The 20,887-nt window shown below is 43.2% G+C and overlaps 1 protein-coding gene across 26 annotated transcripts in view; it reads left to right on the forward strand.

The window, feature by feature from the left end:
• Positions 1-17,609: 17,609 nt before the first annotated feature.
• CDC14B (cell division cycle 14B) overlaps positions 17,610-20,887 on the forward strand; it is a 92,600-nt gene continuing 89,322 nt past the window's right edge. For 13 of the 26 annotated variants that reach the window (XR_011531387.1, XR_011531389.1, XM_070589857.1 and 10 more), the window contains exon 1: positions 17,839-18,145. Coding sequence is in view for 22 of the 26 variants with exons in the window: in XM_070589857.1 (XP_070445958.1) it covers positions 17,986-18,145 (160 nt within the window). In the remaining 4 variants the exon portion in view is untranslated. Of the gene's footprint in view, positions 18,146-20,887 lie in introns of all 26 variants that reach the window. The other 13 variants (XR_011531385.1, XR_011531386.1, XM_070589866.1 and 10 more) reach the window with 5 other exon arrangements.

A 20,887-nucleotide genomic window follows, 5' to 3' on the forward strand; every position in this document is an offset into this window, starting at 1 on the left:
AGATTCACAATAATTAATAATAAAATAGAACAATTCTAACAATATGCTGTAATAAAAGTTACTGAAGATCTTAGCAACCCCAGTATACAATTTTTTTCTTTCCTCATAAAGTTGAGAACTTTCACCTTTCACTTAAAGGGACCACTTTGTGACTTCTCTTTGGCACGTCCAGATTGCCAGCATCGCTACTCTTGTGCTTTGGGGCCATTATTAAGTCAAATAAGGGTTACTTGAACACAAGAAAGTGATACTGGCGTACTGTGACAGTCAGTCTGATAAGCAACACAGCTACGGAGTGACTAATGGTGGAGTAGCATATACACTGCTGGACAAAGGGATGATTCACATCCTGGGAGGGATGGAGCAGGATGGTTGAGACTCCATCACACTACTCAGAACAGTGCACACTTTAAAACTTATGAATTGTTCATTTCTGGAATTTTCCATTTAATATTTTCAGACTGCAGTTGACCACAGGTAACTGAAACTGCAGAAAGGGAAACCATGGATAAAGGGGGACTGCTGTATGCTCAATAACATTCGTAATCAGGTAAATGTAAATTAAAACAACGAGATGCCATTTTTCTACATGTGAGAGGAGTTACGAGGAAGTGCTTCAAGGAGTGCAAACCAGGGTAGGGTTCTGAGGCGGTCAGAGAAGACCACACATCAGCTCATACTTGAATAGTTATGAAATAGAGTAAGGAGTAGTCACACAGAAAAGCAGCGGTAAGAGCATCCAGGAAGAGGCCACAGCAAGGATGAGAGGAGTGTGGAGGAGCAGGCACTTTGGGGATCCTGGGAGGGCAGGTGGCTGACCACGTGAGTCCGTGAAGGAATCGCAGGAGGAGATGTGGTAGAGGAGGTGGGAGCCAGCTCACGGAGGCCTTGTATGCTTTCTAAGTACCATGACCCAACGAAGGGAACTGGCCTTCGTGGAGGACCGGCTGACTCCAGGGCCGGCGCAGGGGAAGGACAAGTTAAACCCGGAATATCTTGTGCCAGAGAGTAAGAAAGTACTAAAACATTGATGGGGACATGTCAAAAGGTAGAGAAGCTAGTATGAAGCACCACCCACTAGTCGAATGTGGGACAATTTGAGCATCAAACTACATAAAGACAGTAAAGGATTAGAACCCATTGTCAAAAACAAGCAGTGAATAACCCATAATCTATCCAACCATCCACCTATATGCAAAAGTACAAATGTAACAAACAGAAGAGGGAGAGAAAAGAAAGCTCCTCTTTCTATAAAACACCAATTAATAAATGTAGAGGACATTGGAAAATCAGCAGCCTGCATCATTTAGTAACATCTGATTTAGAGTCATCAATGTGCACATTTGGTGAAAGTTTATGGTCTTAAAGCATCTCCCCACAAATTATTATTAACCACAAAGGGAAAAATTATACCCTTATAGTGGAAAAACCAGGCAGGCGACACCTTAATGAACTCAGTGATCAAAGTTCATGAATTACCCAGAATGGGGCAAACTGTCATCCTGGGCTCGGGTATCGTTGAAGAGGAAAAAACAACCATGAATGAGTAAAACCTCCCACTATATAAGAACTTAAAACTGTAGGTTTGTGCATTTTACTCTTTTGCTCCCCACTCCTCTGAAAAATCATGGGTGAGAGTGGAGAACCAAGACTAGGCTAGGATTTCCTCATAGATGGGGAAATTTGTAACAAAATACAGAAAAATCACCCAATATATTGGAATTGGTAGGTAGTTCTCTTCCAAAGGCAGAAAAGTCTTTGCAGGGAATTTTCTTCCCAGCCACAACAGAAGATAAAGAATAAATTGCTTTTAAACTTCTGCAACTACAGAAGTAACTAGAAATTGATGCTTTTAATTTACTTCTAACTGTGTGGATAAGGGCAGAATCAGACAAGGATGTCTTTCTCGTCCTGTAACAATTGGAAAGAAAAATGAGTGCAGTCAAGGTGAAGGAGGCTATTAGCTACTTCCCATTACCTGATTATCTCTACTGATTACTACCTGGGGCACCATCTGTCCTACCACCACCAAGCCCCAGTGGGAGGAGGCCTGGTGGGGCTGGCCTGGCAGCTGGGGCGAAAGGCAGGGACACCTTGGCTCTCAGGTTTGGCATAGCCCAAGGGAGAGCAGCCAAGTCCTGTCTGAAGAAGAGGACAGAGGCTGCAACCGGCAGACCCATCCAACTTAGTCATGGTGAGAGAGTGGAAGGGAAGTTTCAGAAGCTGAGCTCCATGGTGCCAAAGGGGTGTCAGAGACAAGATGGAAGGTAGCAAGCAGGGGCAAGGAGGGGTGGGGAATGGATTGGAGCGGCAAGGGGGATGGTCTGGATGGTCTTTCTAAAAGGCCTGTGGATTCCATACCTTGCCTTGGGTAGTGGTTACACAGGTGTATATAATTTTAAAACTCATTGCACTAACACCTAAGCTAGGACCTTTGCTTCTATTGTATGTTAATTACACCTGAACTGCTAAAAAGCCCACAGGAAGTAAACACAGCCGGAAAGGTCTGTAGCTGAAATCACAATCTTACCATAACCTCATTGGACCTCCTTCACAAATACGGAAACAAGGTGCTGAGAGACTGCACTGCCCCCAAATCGCGACTGACATAAAGAAGAGAGTTAACTGCAAAATACTTTGGGGCCTTAGTGTAAACAAAAGTGTCCCAGATGCAGTGGATTCTGCTCTTTGGTCAGACTGTAACAGATGTAATTTCTTTTGTACCAGTAGGTCTCTGGACCTTGTGAGAAGCCAGGAGGAGGGACAGAAATTAGTATGGACAATAATTTAAAATACTATCTCCCTATGTGTGCTCCACTTCAGTGGCCCAGGTTCATGGGTTGGGATCCCGGGCATGGACCTCCATCACTACTCAGCCATGCTGAGGCAGTGACACACACATAAAGTGGAGGAAAACTGGCATGGATGTTAGCTCAGGGCCAATCTTCCTCAGGCAAAAAAAAAAGGACCCCAGAGAGCTCTCTCACCCTCTTTTCATCATGTGAGGATACAAGAAGTTGGCAGTCTGAAGCTGGAAGAGGACCCTCACCAGAACCCAATCAGGCTGACACCCTGATCTCAAAGTTCCACACTCCAAAACTGTGAGAAATAAATTTGTTATTTATAAGCCAAAAAAAAAAAAATACTATCTCCCTATGAACGAAAGAAGCTGAGAAATCTATGTTTAATGAAAAAAAGTTTGCATTCCTTAGCATGGATAAAGGCTGTACCTTCTAGAAACAATGGTAGGATACAAAAAAAATACACAAAATCAATAGCTTCCCTGCCCACCAGCAATGACCAGTTAGAAACCGTACTGGAGAAGAAAGGCCCGTTCACAACTGCAGCAAAGCCATGAACTGCCTCACAGGACACCTGCGACGGCGCATTCACCGGAGGACGGAAGACAGACACAGATCGAAAGATACACCTTTTCCTTCGCAGAAATTCAACATTTAAGGAAATTCAACATTGTAAATACATACATTTTCCTCAAGTTAATCTAGAAATTGAATGCTACCTGAGGCAAAATCACAGAATTTAAAAAGATGTAAGAATACAGAAAAAAATGTACTTCAATTATGAAAAATTGCAAACACTGAAAAAAGTAGAGACAATGAAAAAACAAATAACCATTATCGGAATCCAACAATTCATAATACTTTGCCACAGTTGTTTCATTCATAGACAGACAGAATGAGATATAGGGGGTAGATTTACTGAACCATTTTAAAGTGTTACACTCTAATACTTTATCCATAAATTCCTCAGAATGCATCTTCCTAGATGTATAGTCAGTTTGGGATGCTATAACAAAATAACCATAGACTGAGTAGTTTAAAAAAGAGACTTTTATTTCTCACAGTTCTAGAGGCTGGGAGTCCAAGATGAAGGTGCTGGCTGATTGGCTCCTGGTGAGGGCTCTCTTCCTGGCTTGCAGACAGCTGTCTTCTAGCTCTGTCCTCAGATGGTGGGCAGACAGCTCTCTCCCTTCCTCTTCTTACAAGGATGCTAATCACAACATGAGGGCCGCACCTTCATGACCTCATCTAAATTTAATTATCTACCAAAGGCCCATCTAAAACACCATCATCTTGGGGGTGAGGGGTGGAGGGTTAGGGCTTCAACATACGAATTTTGGGGGGACATAATTCAGTCCATAGTATCAGAATAAAGCCATTCTCTTACATAACCACATTACTCTTATCAGACCCAAAACACTTACCAGTATTTCCCTAATATCACCTAAAACCCAGTCCGTATTCAAGTGTGTCCAGTTGTCCTAAACATGTTGTTTATAGTTCGTTTGTTCAGACCAGAGACTATGCATTGCATTTGGTTGTTATGCCTCTTAAGGCTCTTTTCATTTATCACAGCTCCCTTCACCCTAGTTTTTTTCCACGAGATTTACTTGTCGAAGAGACAGAGTTTGTAGAAAGCCCTGCATTAGGGACCTGTTAGGTTGTTTGCTTATAAGTCATGTTGATGAAATCAAAATTGGGATGAGTTTATTATGAGCCAGATCTGAGGGGTAGCTGGAGGCCTTCCTTCCCCAAGGAAGGAAGGGCACCCAAGAGGTGCGGTGTACAGAGTGGTTATATACTGTCTTACAACAAAGAGCATGCATCACATGTAATAGGCATGACCCTCTCGCAATAGTCACGAGATTGCACAGCTATTCATGCAGCAGGGTAGCAGGTCTGCTGTCTGGATGGACACAGCAGAGTGGGTGCAGCAATCAGTTCCTAGCCTAGGGAGAGATGCTTATCCTTAAGGAAATGCCAATGTAGGGGAAGTTGCATCTTTATCTTAAGGCCATTTGTTCTTGTCTTTGGGACACAGCAAATGCTCAAAGCAGATATACAATGCATGCTCAACGGCCACATCAGGCCCTTTTGGAAAAACAAGGTCAGGCCGAATTAGTTTTACACCAAATGGCTTCCTCATATACTCCAGTATATCTTATTGCTTGTCATTTGTTTATCAGTCATTTCACTTGTCCCTATACTCCCCTTATTTCCTGTAAACTTAAGTCAGATCTCAAGACTTGATTAGATTCAGGGTAAACATTTTGGCTCTACTATTTTATTGGTGATACTGTGTTCATCAAGAGACACATAATGTCTTTTTGGCTCACTCTCTAGTGAGGCAAAGTTTGATGTCTGGTTTAAGGTGGTGATAGCTATACTATAAAAATATGTTTGGAAAAGAAAAACAGTGAAGAGGAACTTACCCCACTTGACACCAATCCATACTATAAAGCTACTATAATCTAAATAGTGTACATAGACGTAGAAATAGACAAAAAAGATAAACAACAAAGAATAGAGGGGCCGGCCCCATGGCTGAGTGGTTGCATTTGCACACTCCACTTCGGCAGCCTAGGGTTTTGCCAGTTTGGATCCTGGGTGTGGACATAGATAGCACAGCTCACAGAGCCATGCTGGGGCAGCATCCCACATAGCACTACCAGAAGGACCTACAACTAGAATATACAACTATGTATTGGGGGACTTTGGGGAGAAGAAGAAGAAGGGAAAAAAAAGAAGATTGGCAACAGATGTTAGCTCAGGTGCCAATCTTTAAAAAAAAAAAAATAGAGACTAGAATCAGGCCACAGTACATATGAGAGCTGTACATATAAGAGGGTAGCATTTCAAATTGATGGGGAAAAGATGAGCTATATCATAAAAAAATAGATCCCCACTTTATCCTATATCCTCCAAATAAATTCCAGATAGATTAAAGAGCTAAACATAATAACATCTCTAAAAGAAACAGGAGAAGATAAAGAATACTTTTAAAATATTGGGATGGGAAAAATAAGATACAACACCTAGAAGCCTTAAATAAAAGATTGGTAAAATTGATTTAACATTAAAACACATAAAACTTTTATAACACCATGAATAGAATAATATGAGAGAAGAATAGATAGGTAATTTCAGCAAAGGTTGAGGGCTGATATCCATAATATATAAACAGCTCCCACCAATCTAAAAGGAAATGAAAACAAATAGAGATATGAGCAAAGGACATGAATAAGAAATTCTTTGAAAATATGCTGAAAACATCTAATGAGTACTTGATAATCTGCTCAGCTTCAATAGTGGTCAAAGAAATGCAATAAAAATAACAGTGAGATATCATTTTTTACCCTCAAACTTAAAAATATTGATTATATCCAGTGATTTTAAGGGTATGGGGAAAAAATATACCCTAAAACATTGTTGGTATTGTCAACATTTAAGGGTGAATACCCTTTGATCCAGCAATTCCATCTCCTGTGGATACACATGTGTTAGGGTATTCATTGCAGCATTGCTTGTAATAGTACCCACTCGCCCCAACACAACCTGTGTCCATCCAGAGGAAAATAAATTATGGAAAACATACAGCGAAATCTATGCAGCCAGTACAGAGAATGAAGTTGGCCATAAGGACTGACAAGGAAAATTTTCAAGATGCAGTATTATGTGAAAAAAACAGTTCGCAGAACAACATACCCGGTATGAACCAATTTATTTTTTTAAATTTGTCTTTTTATCTAAATACATACTGTTAAAGGTGGTTATGAGGGTAGGATTGGAGTGTGAGGGCGTAGGGGCACTTCCTTTTATATATATAATATTTCTATATATTTAAATATATTTATTATATATAAAAATATATATATTTCTGCTTTTTATTTAAATTTTTGGGATAAAACCAAAGAGAAAGAAAAATTTCTTACTCCAGAATCTTTGAGGTAGGGGCTGGCCCCGTGGCCGAGTGGTTAAGTTCACGCGCTCCGCTGCGGCGGCCCAGGGTTTCACCAGTTCAAATCCTGGGCGCCAACATGGCACCACTCATCAAGCCATGCTGAGGCAGCATCCCACATGCCACAACTAGAAGGACCCACAACTAAGGATATACAACCATGTACCAGGGGGCTTTTGGGAGAAAAAGGAAAAATAAAATAAAATCTTTAAAAAAAAAGAAGAATCTTTGAAGTAAAAGCAACTATCACAAAATAAGACCTAGATTTAAGAAGCTAATAATAAGGATGTACATGAGCGTGTGCATTCGTGGAGTCTTGGTAGAAGCATTTAGCCAAGGAGAGTATAAATGTACTGATCTTCATGTATCATTTTCCATTTCTCCCAGATTACAAAATTCTACTCTATTGGCATACTGAATATTCCACCGTGTGTCAAACGCATGCAGCATTTTTCAAAAACTAATGTGAGAGCAGGAGTTTGGTACTGCTCACTCAGTCCCCTAGGCACAGGCCTCTTTGGCTTTCGGGTGAAAGCATCCTCAGTCATACTGTGATCACAAGACTCAAAATAACCAGAATTCTCCCCATTCTCTCCCGGACCTCCACCACAGCATTCCATTTATTACTTTTTTTCCTTCTTCTTCTTCTCCCAAAGCCCCTCAGTACATAGTTGTATATTCTAGTTGTAGGTCCTTCTGGCTGTACTATGCGGGACGTGGCCTCAGCATGGCTTGGTGAGCCATGTCATGTCCACACCCAGAATCTGAACCAGTGAACCCTGGGCTGTCGAAGCACAGCACGTGAGCTTAACCACTCGGCCATGGGGCTGGCCCCCTCTATTTATTTTTATTTTTTTGTGGGAGAAAGTATACATAACCAAAAAATCAAATTAACTTCAGGAATATTGTTTTAAAAATCCACAGCGTTAGCATCTGGTCTGATGTCCAAAAAAAATTAATCAGAACTTATGACATTCACACAGCTATAGAGGTTATTCAACTTCAGAAACCCGCCTACCCAAAGAAAGCCCTTCAAACTCTGTTCTCAATCTGTGAAGAATGGTGCTGGCCCCAAGAAAAGAGCCATGGGCTTCCAAACCCTCACTGTAACACAAGGGATAACTGCCTTGACCTGGCAAGTGAGGGATTCCTCACGGATAAAATGAGAGCAATAACATCTATCAGGGCATGCGTGTTGTTAAAAAGAAACAACAGGCCCAAAATGGAGTCATTTGCCCCCTGACAGCAAACCAAGACTAACCTAACTGCAGTTACAACCCCAGGAAGGTCAGTGTGGAATTTTCTGGTCAGCACCAAGGAAGCAATGCTTTCTATTCACGAGGTAATCTGCCACGTAAACCCCTTCAGTCCCCCTTAGGTAGGTTAACAAAGCCTGAAATAATCTTTTGTTTATGATTTCCTCATCTTGCCTTTAAAACTCTTTCCCTTTCTGTAGCCCTTTGGAGCTCCTCTCTACTTGCTGGATGGGATGCTGCCCAATTCATGAATCATTCACCAAAGCCAATCAGATCTTTAAAATTTACTTGGTTGAATTTTTGTTATTTAACAGATTTAGCAGCAGTGACAGGATCCAAAGTGAGCTTCTAATGGCATTTGGGGCTGAGGAGAAACACAGGTGTACCCAAGAACCTCTTCGTGACGTCACTGCCTTTCTCATCATTTCCAAAGGCCATAGCTAAGTTTCTCTTGGTTCTGAGCTCCACTCTCTTTGAGTTGAGTTCCCAGTCGAATTGGCTTTCCAGTCAGTTCCCCATTTGTTTAGAAACCCAGCCCTTGGTGTCCCCAGAACCCCAGATTCCATGCTGGGAACCGCTGGTGGCAGCTGCAATCCCCTCCTTGTTTGGAATCAGTCTGCAGTCCCTGTTTGTTGAGGTTGGCTGGTTCAACCCTTTCCCAGGTGCCCAATTCAACACTGGGAATTGGTAGTGGTTACCGGCTGGAGTGGGACTATGCCCAACTTAAAAACTGGACTGGGTCCGATTTCAGCTGGACCGGGTCCAGTGTGAGGCCCTGGGTGAATAACATTTTATCTTAAGTAAAAAACGGGATCCTTAAAATCCAAAGAGTTGAGTATGCCGCCTTCCAGCACAGCTGCTTATTTTATATCTAAGGACTGTGATCCTGGGAGCTGTAAATAACTACAAAAATGGCAAAATCTTACTAAAGACAACCTAAAAGTTTTGTGTTCTGGGAGCTTGGTTTGGTAGCTATGAGGTTGGAGGCTCCAAAATATGGCCAGACAGAAATGTGAGTTGCAGCCCATTTGCAGCCAGATATGGCTGGACAGCAATGTGGGCTGAACTCCATTCATGGCCAACGGTCCTGCCCAGCTGCTGCTGGCACTCAGGAAATTACAAGGGCGGTTAGAAGGAACACTTCAACTAGATAAGATCATTTAAGAAGTACGCTTAAAAGGAAGAGTTCCCAAATTAAACAGAATGGGATACCTATTTTAATTGATATGTGGAAGCTTCCAAAAGGCTTCAAAATTCCAAAATAGCTTCATTGAAAGATTTGTTGTAAAAGGCTAATGAAAAAAGCCCAATAAAAAAATTTAGCTGCCTGTTTAAAAGATTTAGAGGGGCCAGCCTGGTGGTGCAGCAGTTAAGTTTGCACATTCCGCTTTGGCGGCCCAGGGTTCTCCAGTTTGGGTCCTGGGTGCGGACATGGCACCGCTTGACAAGTCATGCTGTGGCAGGCATCCCACTTATAAAGTAGAGGAAGATGGGTACAGATGTTAGCACAGGGACAGTCTTCCTCAGCAAAAAGAGGAGGATGGGTGGTAGATGTTAGCTCAGGGCTAACCTTCCTCCAAAAAAAAAAAAAAAAGGATTATGGCCTTGCATCTCTAGGAACTGTTATCTAGCTCATCAACAATTCCTAAAACTGAAGGAAAAAGGCCATAAAAACGGCCATAAGAGCAGCCTTGTCCAAAATCTAGCATCTTGTCTTCTCCACAAATATTAGTAAAAAGGCTTAAAAAAATTTTGGATTCATAACTAGGGAGCTTTATATTACTGTACCTGATTCATGGAATTAATTTTAAAAGAATGGCTGTGGAGAATCCATGTATGTGTATCTATATGTATCTTATATATGTGTGATATTTTACCTCTGGATGGTATGGACAAAATTAAGAGCTCTGTTTAATTGGCTTAAAGTAAGTGCTTACATAAATTCTAAATGTAATAGAAATTAACCCAATGTCTTTCAAGTTAACATGAGACAAATTAATCTTTGGTAAACAAAAACTTGTTTAAGTTTGTTGGTTTGATTGAAATAGGCACGTCTTTAGAGTTGTCAATATTTGGATATGATGCAGACATGCCTGGGTTTAGCAGTCAAATATGTTCTTGTTATCTGTTACAAATTCATCAGCACAATAATAGCTTTAAATGATAGGTAATTTTGTCTAATGTCTCATGAAATGTTTGTGGATGATCTGAACATAATTGTTGGAAACAAATGATTAGGTAGATAAAAATGGGTAAGAGTTTGTGAGTACAATAATTATGTTTTATGGTCTGAATACTTGAAAAACAGCTTTCAAATTCTTTTTGGTAACTTAAAACTTTAGAATTTTGCTAAATTAAGTTAAATGATAAAAACTTGTTGAGTATCTGAGTCATTTTCAAATATGATAAAATACTGAAACATTATTGCAAAACATATCTAAGTTTATCTACTTTTGGCTTCTTATTACAGAGAAACTACAAAGTGTTTGGGTCTATTAGTAAACACGTCTTGTATTTTACTGAAAGATTGTACTACAAAGGTAATGTTTTTAGAAATTATAAAAGGTATTTATAAATTTGCCCCAAAATACTAATGTAAAAGAAAGTTTATAATTGCTTACCTAGTTTTTACTTAGAAATTAAGGTCTGTAAGGGTTAAAAGTTCTAACTGATATACATAAAGCTACTAAAAATTAATAAGGAAAACAGTTCTGTATACAAGGAAAGTAAAATATGTTTTTGGTAAAGAATGTATAAAGAGGGGGCTGGCTCAGTGGCGCAGCAGTTACGTTCTCACGTTCTGCTTCTCGGTGGCCCAGGGTTCATCGGTTTGGATCCCAGGTGCGGACACGGCACCGCTTGGCATGCCATGCTGTGGTAGGTATTCCATAAATAAAATAGAGGAAGATGGGCATGGATGTTAGCTCAGGGCCAGTGTTCCTCAGCAAAAAGAGGAGGCTTGGCAGCAGTTAGCTCAGGGCTAATCTTCCTCAAAAAAAAAAAAAAGAAAGAAAGAATGCATAAAGAATGGAAGTATTTTTGTTTGTTGGGTTAAGAAAAACAAATTTGTCCTAAAGTACTAGAAAGGAAGAACGAAAGCATGGGACAAATTCTGAATGTAAAAAGAAAGTTATAGAATGTTTCTGAAAGATAAAGTCTGAAAGTTTTATGCCTGGTCAATTTGGCTAAAATTAAAGTAAATCCAATTAAGTAAATGAATTTTAATGAAAAGTAAGCTGGTACACGAATTAGAATTCGGCTTTCTCTTTCAAAAGGGTATGCTCCATTTGCCCTTGACTGTTTCACAGCGACAAGATCAGCAGACACTTGATCTTGTTTGACAAAGTGTTTTAAAATCTTTTGCTATTTCTGACAAGCTCCTCCCACCCCCCCACAAATATTCAAATCCTGAATAAATGCTTTCTTTTGACCTGGAAGAAAGAAGAGAATTTCTCTCAGGAATTTCAGAGGGCCCCTGAGACTTGTCAAAAAAATTTGTTCTTGTCCTATAAAGGGGGGGATACTAATTAGGCTTGTTTGGAATGCTAAATTGCATGGGAAGCTTTGTCAAGTAAATGATGATAAACCTTCTTCAGTTATATTGTGTAGGTAAAGATTATTCACTATTTCAACCCTGCTACCTTGCTTCCAACATCACAAGGGGAATAAACCACGATTGCATTCTATTATTTAATTTGGTTTACAGATGGATCTTACTTAAACTATAAGCAAGGATGTTATAAATCTGGATATGCTGTCCAGCCTCAAGAATGCCTGCTACTTTCTATTAACTCTGCTAACCCACTAAGAGGTTTCCTTCTTTAAGCTCAAGAAATTGCCGTGAAAGAGAAGAAACAAAGGTGGCAACAAAAGGGGGGAAACAATACTTTTGGAAACTTTCTCCCACAGTGGCTCATAAAGCCCATACTCATTGTGCTATATGTCCCAAATATAATCTAGGGAAAGTATTTCATGAGTCACAAGGCCACTTTCCCCTTCCTAAGGGACCCTTTGAGGTATAACAATTGGACTTTGTCTAAATGCCACCATCTCAAGGATAAATATATTGTAATGATCTGTATGTTCTCATGTTGGTTGAGGCCTTTCCTTCAGAAGAGTGATGGCTTTAGGTAAATTATTATTGAAAAGGATAATTCTTGTTTGAGGAATTCCTACTGAGTTACATGGTGACCAGGGAACTCATTTCACTAACAAATAATTAAATCTATTTGTAACATTTGGCCAATAATGCAGCATTTCCATTGCACTTACTATCCCTGATCCTCAGGATTGGTGAAAAGAACTAACAGCATAATCAAAACTTAATTGGCAAAGCTTTCAGAAGCATTTAATCTCTCATGGCCAAAAGCTCTTCAAACTTAGATCTACACCATTTGGTAAGCATTGACTGTCTCCTTTCGAGATAATAACTGGATGGCCTATGAAATTAGATGAGGAAATATAAGAACCAACTTTGCTTAAGGGAAATATTACATTGTAATCAGGGTCCCATCGAGATGCTTAAATGAAAGGTTGGTAGCTGATTCTTTTCACAGAGCTCCCAGACCTTAAGGATCATGGACTATAACCTGGAGAATTTATTTATCAAAAAGGCATCAAATAAAGGACTCTGCAGCCTGTTGGAAAGGACCATATCAGGATGAGAAGAAGACAGTATCTGTTGTAGACAGCTGTCCCAAGACTCTGGACCAGGCCTGTATTCCCAACCTTGTGTCTCTGCATTTAAACCATCCTGATGCTTAAACTGTATACCTATTTTATAATTGTTCCATTTAAGGTTTCAAAATACTATCATACTTAAACAAAGTGGCTGATTTGGAACAGACTGGTCTTGAAGGCCAGGCATTTATCGGGTGGCTCCTAATGGAACTCAATGGTTATGGGGAACAAATCTCTGGCCTTGGCTACTGCCTGGATGCTAAAACACTGCACCCTGAGCTTCCTTGGATGCAGGGAAGGATTCAGACTGAGCTAGCATCTGTTGCCAGTCTCCCTCTCTTTAATGCCAGGTGGGCTCATTCAGTGTTCCACTGGTATGACCACAGAGCAACTAGCTATAGTTGTTCCTTTGGGGCTAGAGGATGCCATATCACACACAGAAGTCCTTAACAGTAGTCAAACAGGAATAGCCTTATTAGATACTGAAATGTCTTTAACGAGAAAGGCTGTCCTTCAAAATAGAATGGGCTTAGATATTCTTACAGCCTCCCAAGGTGGTACATATAAGTTATTCAAAGTGAATGCTGTATTCTTATACCTGAGGACTTTTCCAATGTGTCATCTCTGCTAAAGCACACAAAGAAAACCAGGCGAATGCCTTAAGCAATCTTATACCTGGTCTTGATTTGTTTAGTTGGCTCCCTTCCAACATTGGCTTCCATTTGCAACCTGGATTGCAATTCCTATTTCTATTGCTCCTTGGAATTCTTGTATTGGTCATAATATTCAAACTAATTACTGTTTTCACAGTATTGTATGACTGGCATGCAAGCTAGAGTAATGATTACTCAGCAAGTTGAGATGGTTGATTGATCCTACAACCCTGAATGAATCCCCTTTTATTAAGGCTATGCCTAAGAATTCTTTTTAAGCTAATCCTTTCAAGTATTGGATTACCTGTTCTATGATTGATATGAACAATGTAACTATAAGAAGTCATGTAAAGGCACATATGCAATGTTTGTGTGATAATCCAAAAATAATTGACAAGTTACATAGCCTCTGAAACACTTCCTCTGTTAATATATACCTCTACGCTTGTCCACTATATCTGACTATTTCCCCCCAATGTGGATAACTGGGCAAATCAATGAAATAAAAGCCTAGCACTGAGGGATCTGATGGACCCAGGGCAGGCAGCAACCACCCTTGCACCCAGGGACAATATTTTGATCAGCAATGCTTTCTACTGAAAGATTATTGATCAAAAGAGGAAAATAAAAAGAGATTTTCACATATTGATGTATATGGGGTAACTATTCAAGTTCAAAACCGATTCAGCTTGAACTAGAAAGCCTGACTTACGGCCTATCAAACATACATTGTACATCTGCTTATCCATTAAAGTAAGCAATCTCTCTTGAGATAAAGAATGCATACTTCCCCTCCTAGGCCCTATTTGTAACAATGCCCTATTGATAACACGAGGATTAGTCCCTTTCCTGGCATCAGGGTCATGTTGACCCGCTGATTTGCAACTGAATACCTCTTTGAAAACGTATCCTGGGTGTGTTTACTGTATCCTCTTTGTTCTAAAAAGATATAAAACTGTACTGAAAGCCATGCTTCTCTGGAATGCCTTCTAAGGCCTTCCTGGGTTATAATCCTCACTCTGGCTCATAATAAACTCACCCCAATTTTGATTTATAGGTTGGTTATGGATTATTTGTGCTGACAAACTTCAATGTGTATACTTAGCATATGGATTCCCTATTCCCAAGAATGGAAGATATTTCCCCAGAATTACAAAGTATAATCATACACCTTCTCTCCTAATGATGTTATATTAACAAAACCATAAAATTACGTTTGTAAAACATGAAGATGTTTAAAACAGTATACTTATCTGTATGTTACGGAACCAGGTTCATTTTTGCCCGCCACCCACAAAGCCAAGCCCAGAGATGACGAAATTGCAGCAGAGGGAGAGTTTACTCACAAGGCACCATGCAAGGAAGCGAGAGCATGAGCCTCAAACTCACTTCCCCAAAAATAGGACTCAGGGATATTTATCAGATGGGGGCAAGGTGGTCTGACACGTGGAGAGAGGTGACTGGAGGTGAGGAGAGGTGACCTAATTGATGATTTGCACAAGTGTAATCAGACTTCATGGCTCCTCATAGGATCCATGTTCACAAAATGGCGGTGTTAGCATGATCTGAGGGTGGAGTTTTTAGCCTCTTGTAGACGAAAATAATCCATAACCAATCTATAAATGAAAATTTGGGTGAGTTTATTCTGAGCTTAAATTTTAGGATTATAACCTGGGAGACTCTTTCCACAAAGGAACAGAGCACTCCAAAGAAGTGGGGATACATAGGGTGGTCATATACCCTCAAAGAGGGTGTTTCACATATGATTGAAATGTCCCTCCCACAATAGTCACAAGATTGCCCTGTCTGCACAGCCCTTGATGGACACAGCAGGTAGTGGGTCTGCTATCTTCGTGGGGGTAGCAGGAGGCAAGTCTATTGTCTTGAGCTGCTCGTCACAGGTGAGCGCAGCAATCATTTTCTAGCCTAAGGAAAGATGCTTAATCCTTAAGGAGACGCCAATTTTGGGAGGGGGAGGGAAGTTGCACCTTTATCTCAAGGGCCTTTTGCTCTTGCCATAGGGAATCTCTAAAGCAGATATACAATGCATGCTCAAAGGCCTCAGTCAGGCCCTTTTGGAAAGACAAGGTCAGGCCGAATTAGGTTTACACCAAAATGGCTTCCTCATATATTCCAATATATCCTATTACTTGCCATTTTTATTTGACACTCTTGATGTCTAAAGGTCGCCTATCCAACATCTACGCAGGCCCAGTTGATGGGTTGGTGGTCTCAACCGGCCTGAAGTGCACAAGGAGTTCTAATTCCTGAAAAACAGCTCACACACTCATTACCATGGTGACCCAGGCTCCGGGAGATGTTATCTATAGGAGCCTAGTGGGAGATGTTATCTATAGGAGCCTAGTGGGAGTCTGATACCGTATGGCCTAAGCAGCATGGTCAACAATGGGTGGGTTAAACAGCTAAAACTATAACCAGTAATTGCAAAAAGGAAAAAAGCTTTAGTTCCTAGCTACTTAATCATCAACGGCTAACTCTGTGCCGGTTTCATGTATTTATTACACTTTTTTCTTTCATTGAAATCATATTCATTTTGTTAGAATTTCTAGCCCAAACATTATATTCGAAGGTGAGAGCAAACAAACTGATATAAGTGAAGTTCTTGGCACTTTAATCTTAGTTTGACATTTAGATGAGTCACTCTCAAATAAATAGAATGTCATGGGATACCTGAATTTCTTTAATTCTGAGGAGCCAAGCGGACAAGTCCCATGTAACATGTATTCAAAACAAGACTTGTTTGGATGCTAACTAGAGTTACGTGGTAATCATTTTCAATATATTCAGATACCAAATCATTGTGCTGTACACCTCCTCCTGGTCAGAACAGGGGACCTGGTCCCCCTGGCTTCTGCTACCAAGACTCATTTGCACAGCACTTCACAGCCTCCCAAGCCTCTTGCTTCTTTGCTGCCCCTACAGACAAACACGTAGTCCATTTTTAACCTAAGGCCTTCACTAATTTCCTTATGGGAAACAAGGGAAGAATGAAAATGACTACTAAGCTTCTGGTCTACCTGGCTGATCTCTAGTTCCAGACTGTTCCACTGAGACTGTCAGGCAGAATTCTCTTTCCCCAGCCCCCTTTCCTCCTTAATTAGCAGGACTTAAGGTAAAGGCCTTCAACAATAGAAGTCCAATAGCCCCTCAGGGAAGTACTCCGTCAAAATTTGCATTTCTGAGAGGCTTCCAGGGGGACTGACTCAAATTCATCTTTCTCTTCTAGAGGCTGGCTGTAATTGTGGAACTGCAGGATAAAACGTTAAAATGCAGGCGAAAATTAGGAATAGCTTGCAAGATGTACAATTTTGGGCTAAGAAATCTAAAGACTGCCCTCCAAACTTTTCACCCTCTTAAACGCTACCGTGTACATTTATTTAAAGGCCCTCCAAAATGATAGTTTTGCTTAAGTTCCAGAAAGATCAGACAGTATTTTAACCAAGTAGAAAAAGGAAGAGGTATGACTCTACAGTTTGCAAGATAAAAGTTCAAGGATTAAATTCCCCACTTGCTTCAATAATTGGACCCATCGACACCTTAGGTAAGAAAAACACAGCAACTGGTGTATTACATTACTGAGTTAATGCGGGTACTGGATTCTGAGTTGAGGAACTACGAGGTGCAAACCTTTGCGGTATATATAGTATTTCCACGGTAGTTTTATGGACTCCGTAAGAAGCCCTTGCTTGGTCTTTAAAGCTGGGCGTTGGACGACAAAAGGAACGGAGCTGATTTAAATAGTTTATCAGTTCTGAAATCAGCTCTACCTTAGTCTACACAGCGGCGACCAGCTCAATTAGTCCACACCCTCCTCCAACCCGGCAGCCACGGCAAGAGCCCCTTTCACTTGGCGCGATTACAAGGAAAACCAAGAAATACTTTTAAAAAATATACATGCCAAAGAACTGTAGTTAAGCTCCTAGCGTGGGGCTGTGTAAAGCTGTGGCGAGTCACTGAAGGAAGTTGGGGACTGGGGGCCTGGCACTCGGGGAACAGAAGAAACAGGAAAGCTGGGGGCTGGCGGAGGGTCGCGAGCACACTTTTATCTCGGATTGGCTCAGACTTTCTTTATGGCGTCACCGGGTACCTGCCTGTAGCAAGGCCCCGTCCCCGTGACGTCACGCCTCGCTGGCCAATGGGAGGCCCGAGGCTGCGGGCCCTGAGGAGGGCTGCGGGCCCTTTTTGTGAATGAAGCTCCCCGGAACAGCCCTCCTGGGGGCCCCGGGAGCCGCGGCCCGCTGTACTCGGCCGCCTCGGCAGCAGCGTCCGCGGCCGTGGTGGGCGCGCGCCGTGTCCCAGGCAGCGCCGACCGCCCGCCGCAGCACCGTCACCCCTGGGGGCGGGCTGGGGGCGCCCGCGGCGGCAGGAGGCGCTGTAGCCAGGGCTGCGGCGCGGTCCCGCGGCGGCCGCAGGAGGGAGCGGGGCGGGCGCGGTGGGCCCGGCCCCTCCTCCGGCTCCGGCTCCTGCGCGCCCGCCTCCCGCCAGCTCGGCCAGCGCCCGCCGTCGCCGCAGCGCCGCTCCGCGCCCGCGGCCCCGAGCGCCCGCGCGCCGGGCTGGCGGGGGCCTGCGCGCGCGGGGCCATGGTCGTGGCCCCCTGACGGGCCGCGGCCACCTCCATGAAGCGGAAGAGCGAGCGGCGGCCGAGCTGGGCCGCCGCGCCCCCCTGCTCGCGGCGCTGCTCCGCGTCCTCGCCGGGGGTGAAGAAGAGCCGCAGCTCCACGTCGCAGGAGCTGCACCGCCTGGACCAGCGGGACGACCTGTACCTGGACATCACCGGTGAGCCGGCGGGCGAGCGCGCGGCACCCTGCGCCGGGTCCTAGCGCGCCCGCCGGGCCGACCGCCTCCACCCCACCTCCACAAAAGCCCCGCCGGCCACACCCCCTGGGGAGCCCGGCTCCCCGGGAGCGCCCCTCTGCCCCGAGTTCCGCGCTGTGTTTGTTGCGAGCTGTAACTTTATCCGGTTTGCACGCTCCTACCCCGGCAAGACGGGCCGAGGGTCACCTTTCGGAAGCGCGGGCGTCAGCTCGGCGCCTGGGCTTTCTCTAAGTTCGGGCTGATCCCGCCCCCGGCCTGCCTGCTCGGTGGGTCCTCGCGGGAGTCGGCCTCGGGAGCGCCCGGAGGGCTCGCCGCGCGCGCGCGCTGCCCGCGGAGCTGCCCGGCCGCTGGGCGCTTGCCAGACCTCCCCGCGCCCAGGCCGTGAGTCCCGCCGGCGCGCTCGCCCCCGTGCGCGCACGTGAGCGCCGGGGCCGCCCGCAGGGGTCGTTCCCGTCCGGGGCTGCCAGGAGTGTGGCACGCTGGTGGCTGCTGAACCGGTCAGCGTGCTGAATGCCCAGGCTGGTCGCCTTTGAGAAATCGCAGCTAGCCAGAGCAAGTAGAAAAGAAGCCCTTTGATAGCCGTTTTATTATTAGTGCTGATTCTACCATTCTTGAAGACTAGTAAATCCAATTTGGCAGCTGTTGGGTTTGCCAGGATCGACACTGAAGCGTGTGAACGCATTAAATGTGACGATGTATGTGGAAACGCTTTGTAAACAGCATAACTGTCCACACTTTTGGGGGGAATTTGCAGTCTGTTTTTGTGGCGCCGAACGTGTAAACCTCGGTGTGGGGTTTTTATAATCTCTTTCCCGCTCTGAGCCTTTGATAAACCGGATGAACTGGAGTGGTCAGAACGTTAATTTAGAAAGGGGTGAGACAAACAGAAATTTACTAGAAATTATTTTCTAGGTTGATGGATAGTTGGAAACTAAGGTCCATTTAAAACAAAGCGGAGAGTAGAGCGGAGGGTCTCTCAGCGTTCGGTGGATGGCCCTTGGGGAAGGAGGAGGGAGGAGGAAGGGGTTGCCTTAAGTACCTGTCCCAGGCTGCCACCTGCGCAGGTCAGCGGCACACGCGTGGCGCTGTAGGAGATGAAGCCAGCTTCCTGAGGCTGAGACGAGGTCCCATCGCTGCCCCCGGAGATGGCCCCGCTGATGAGGACCGGGGTGGAGGACACACATTCCTTAATGCCTTTTGTTACTTATAACTCTTCAAAGGAACTTTATTTAATAGCATTTAATTTTAGGGCAAGTAAGGCACTCATGGCACACAACTCTTAATTCTCGAGGTACGCAGGAGTATATAGTGAAAAGTTGGTCTCAGCCGCCGGGGGTCCTTCCCCAGAGGCAACTTATGTCCTGGTTTCTTGTGAATCCTTTCAGAAATAGAATCTGCGTGCATACACGTATATATACTATACCCAAGCGCCACACATACAAAATGTTTTGCACATTTTTTCTTCACAGTATTCTTAGCAGAACGATTGTTCTGTATTAGTATATACAAAACTGCCTCATTTGATTTTAATTACTACTGCTTAGGCCAAGGTAGATAAAGTTTTAAAGTATAAAACCAAAGAAAAGTGTATGTGGATTTAAATGTATGTATGTTTTATGACTTGTTTAGACAGCTCCCTATTGATGAATATTTAGGTTGTCTCCAATCAAAAAGGAGGTTTTTGGCAGCAAAGTCATTGGAGTAATTCTTCCGTCTCCTTTATGGATTAAAAAAATGCGATGTGGCTGGCTTTCAGTGAGGCAGTGAACAATGAGTTAACGTCAGAAAATATCACCAAGCAGAATATTGAGGAAAGAGTTAGTGCATTATATAAAATCAAAATGCTGTTATTTATAACCCCAGGTAATGGAGCGATCCAGCCTCAATATAAGATCACTCTGATGTGGGAGTAAGGGGGTCAGCTTTCCCTGGCATTTCTCCAGCCGTGTTGTGTCCCTGAGTGACAGACTTGGCTTCCTGGAAAAATGAGACTAAATCAGTCTGTTTCCACGTGATACACAAGACGAATTAAGTAACTTTGGATGCAGGGTGCGCATGGCGTTTTGTTGGCCTTGTAGGGAGGGCTGAGGCTTCATCCTCAGCAAATGGCAACCTGGTCCAATCCTTCCCACCTTGTCTTTCCCTCGGTCATTATTTTCTTAACTTGAAAAGCAATGCGTGTACCTTTTTAAAGTCGAACTTTAACAAAGGAGATATATGGATATAGTCTCCCTCCCCGGTAATATTTTCTTTCCCTTCAGTTTTCTCTGCATGTTCAGGTTTCTACAGATTGTCCCCGTACCAGCAAGAGCAGTCCTCTTTTTAATGGCTGCATGGTATTGCATTGTGTGGCTGAATTGTGATTGATTTAATGGTAATAAATAAATGGTTATTTGGGTTTTCCTGTCCCTACTGCAAACGGCTGCAGTCGCGTCTGTGTATGTGTCTATCTGTATGTGTGACTGTATCTGTAAACTAGAAGTGAAGAGGCCAGGCCAGAGTATATATAGGTTTATCCATTCATCAGTGGACTCTTTTTGGTGATTATGAATAATGCTCTTATGACCATTCATGGACAAGTTTTTGTGTGGACATATGTTTTCAGTTCCTTTGTGTATATACCTAGGAGTGGAATCATGGGGCTGTATGGGAACTGCACGTCTGAACTTTTGAGGAACTGCCAGACTTTATTCCAAAGCAGAT

Source organism: Equus przewalskii, chromosome 22, assembly GCF_037783145.1.
Source record: "Equus przewalskii isolate Varuska chromosome 22, EquPr2, whole genome shotgun sequence".
Classification (NCBI taxonomy): domain Eukaryota; kingdom Metazoa; phylum Chordata; class Mammalia; order Perissodactyla; family Equidae; genus Equus; species Equus przewalskii.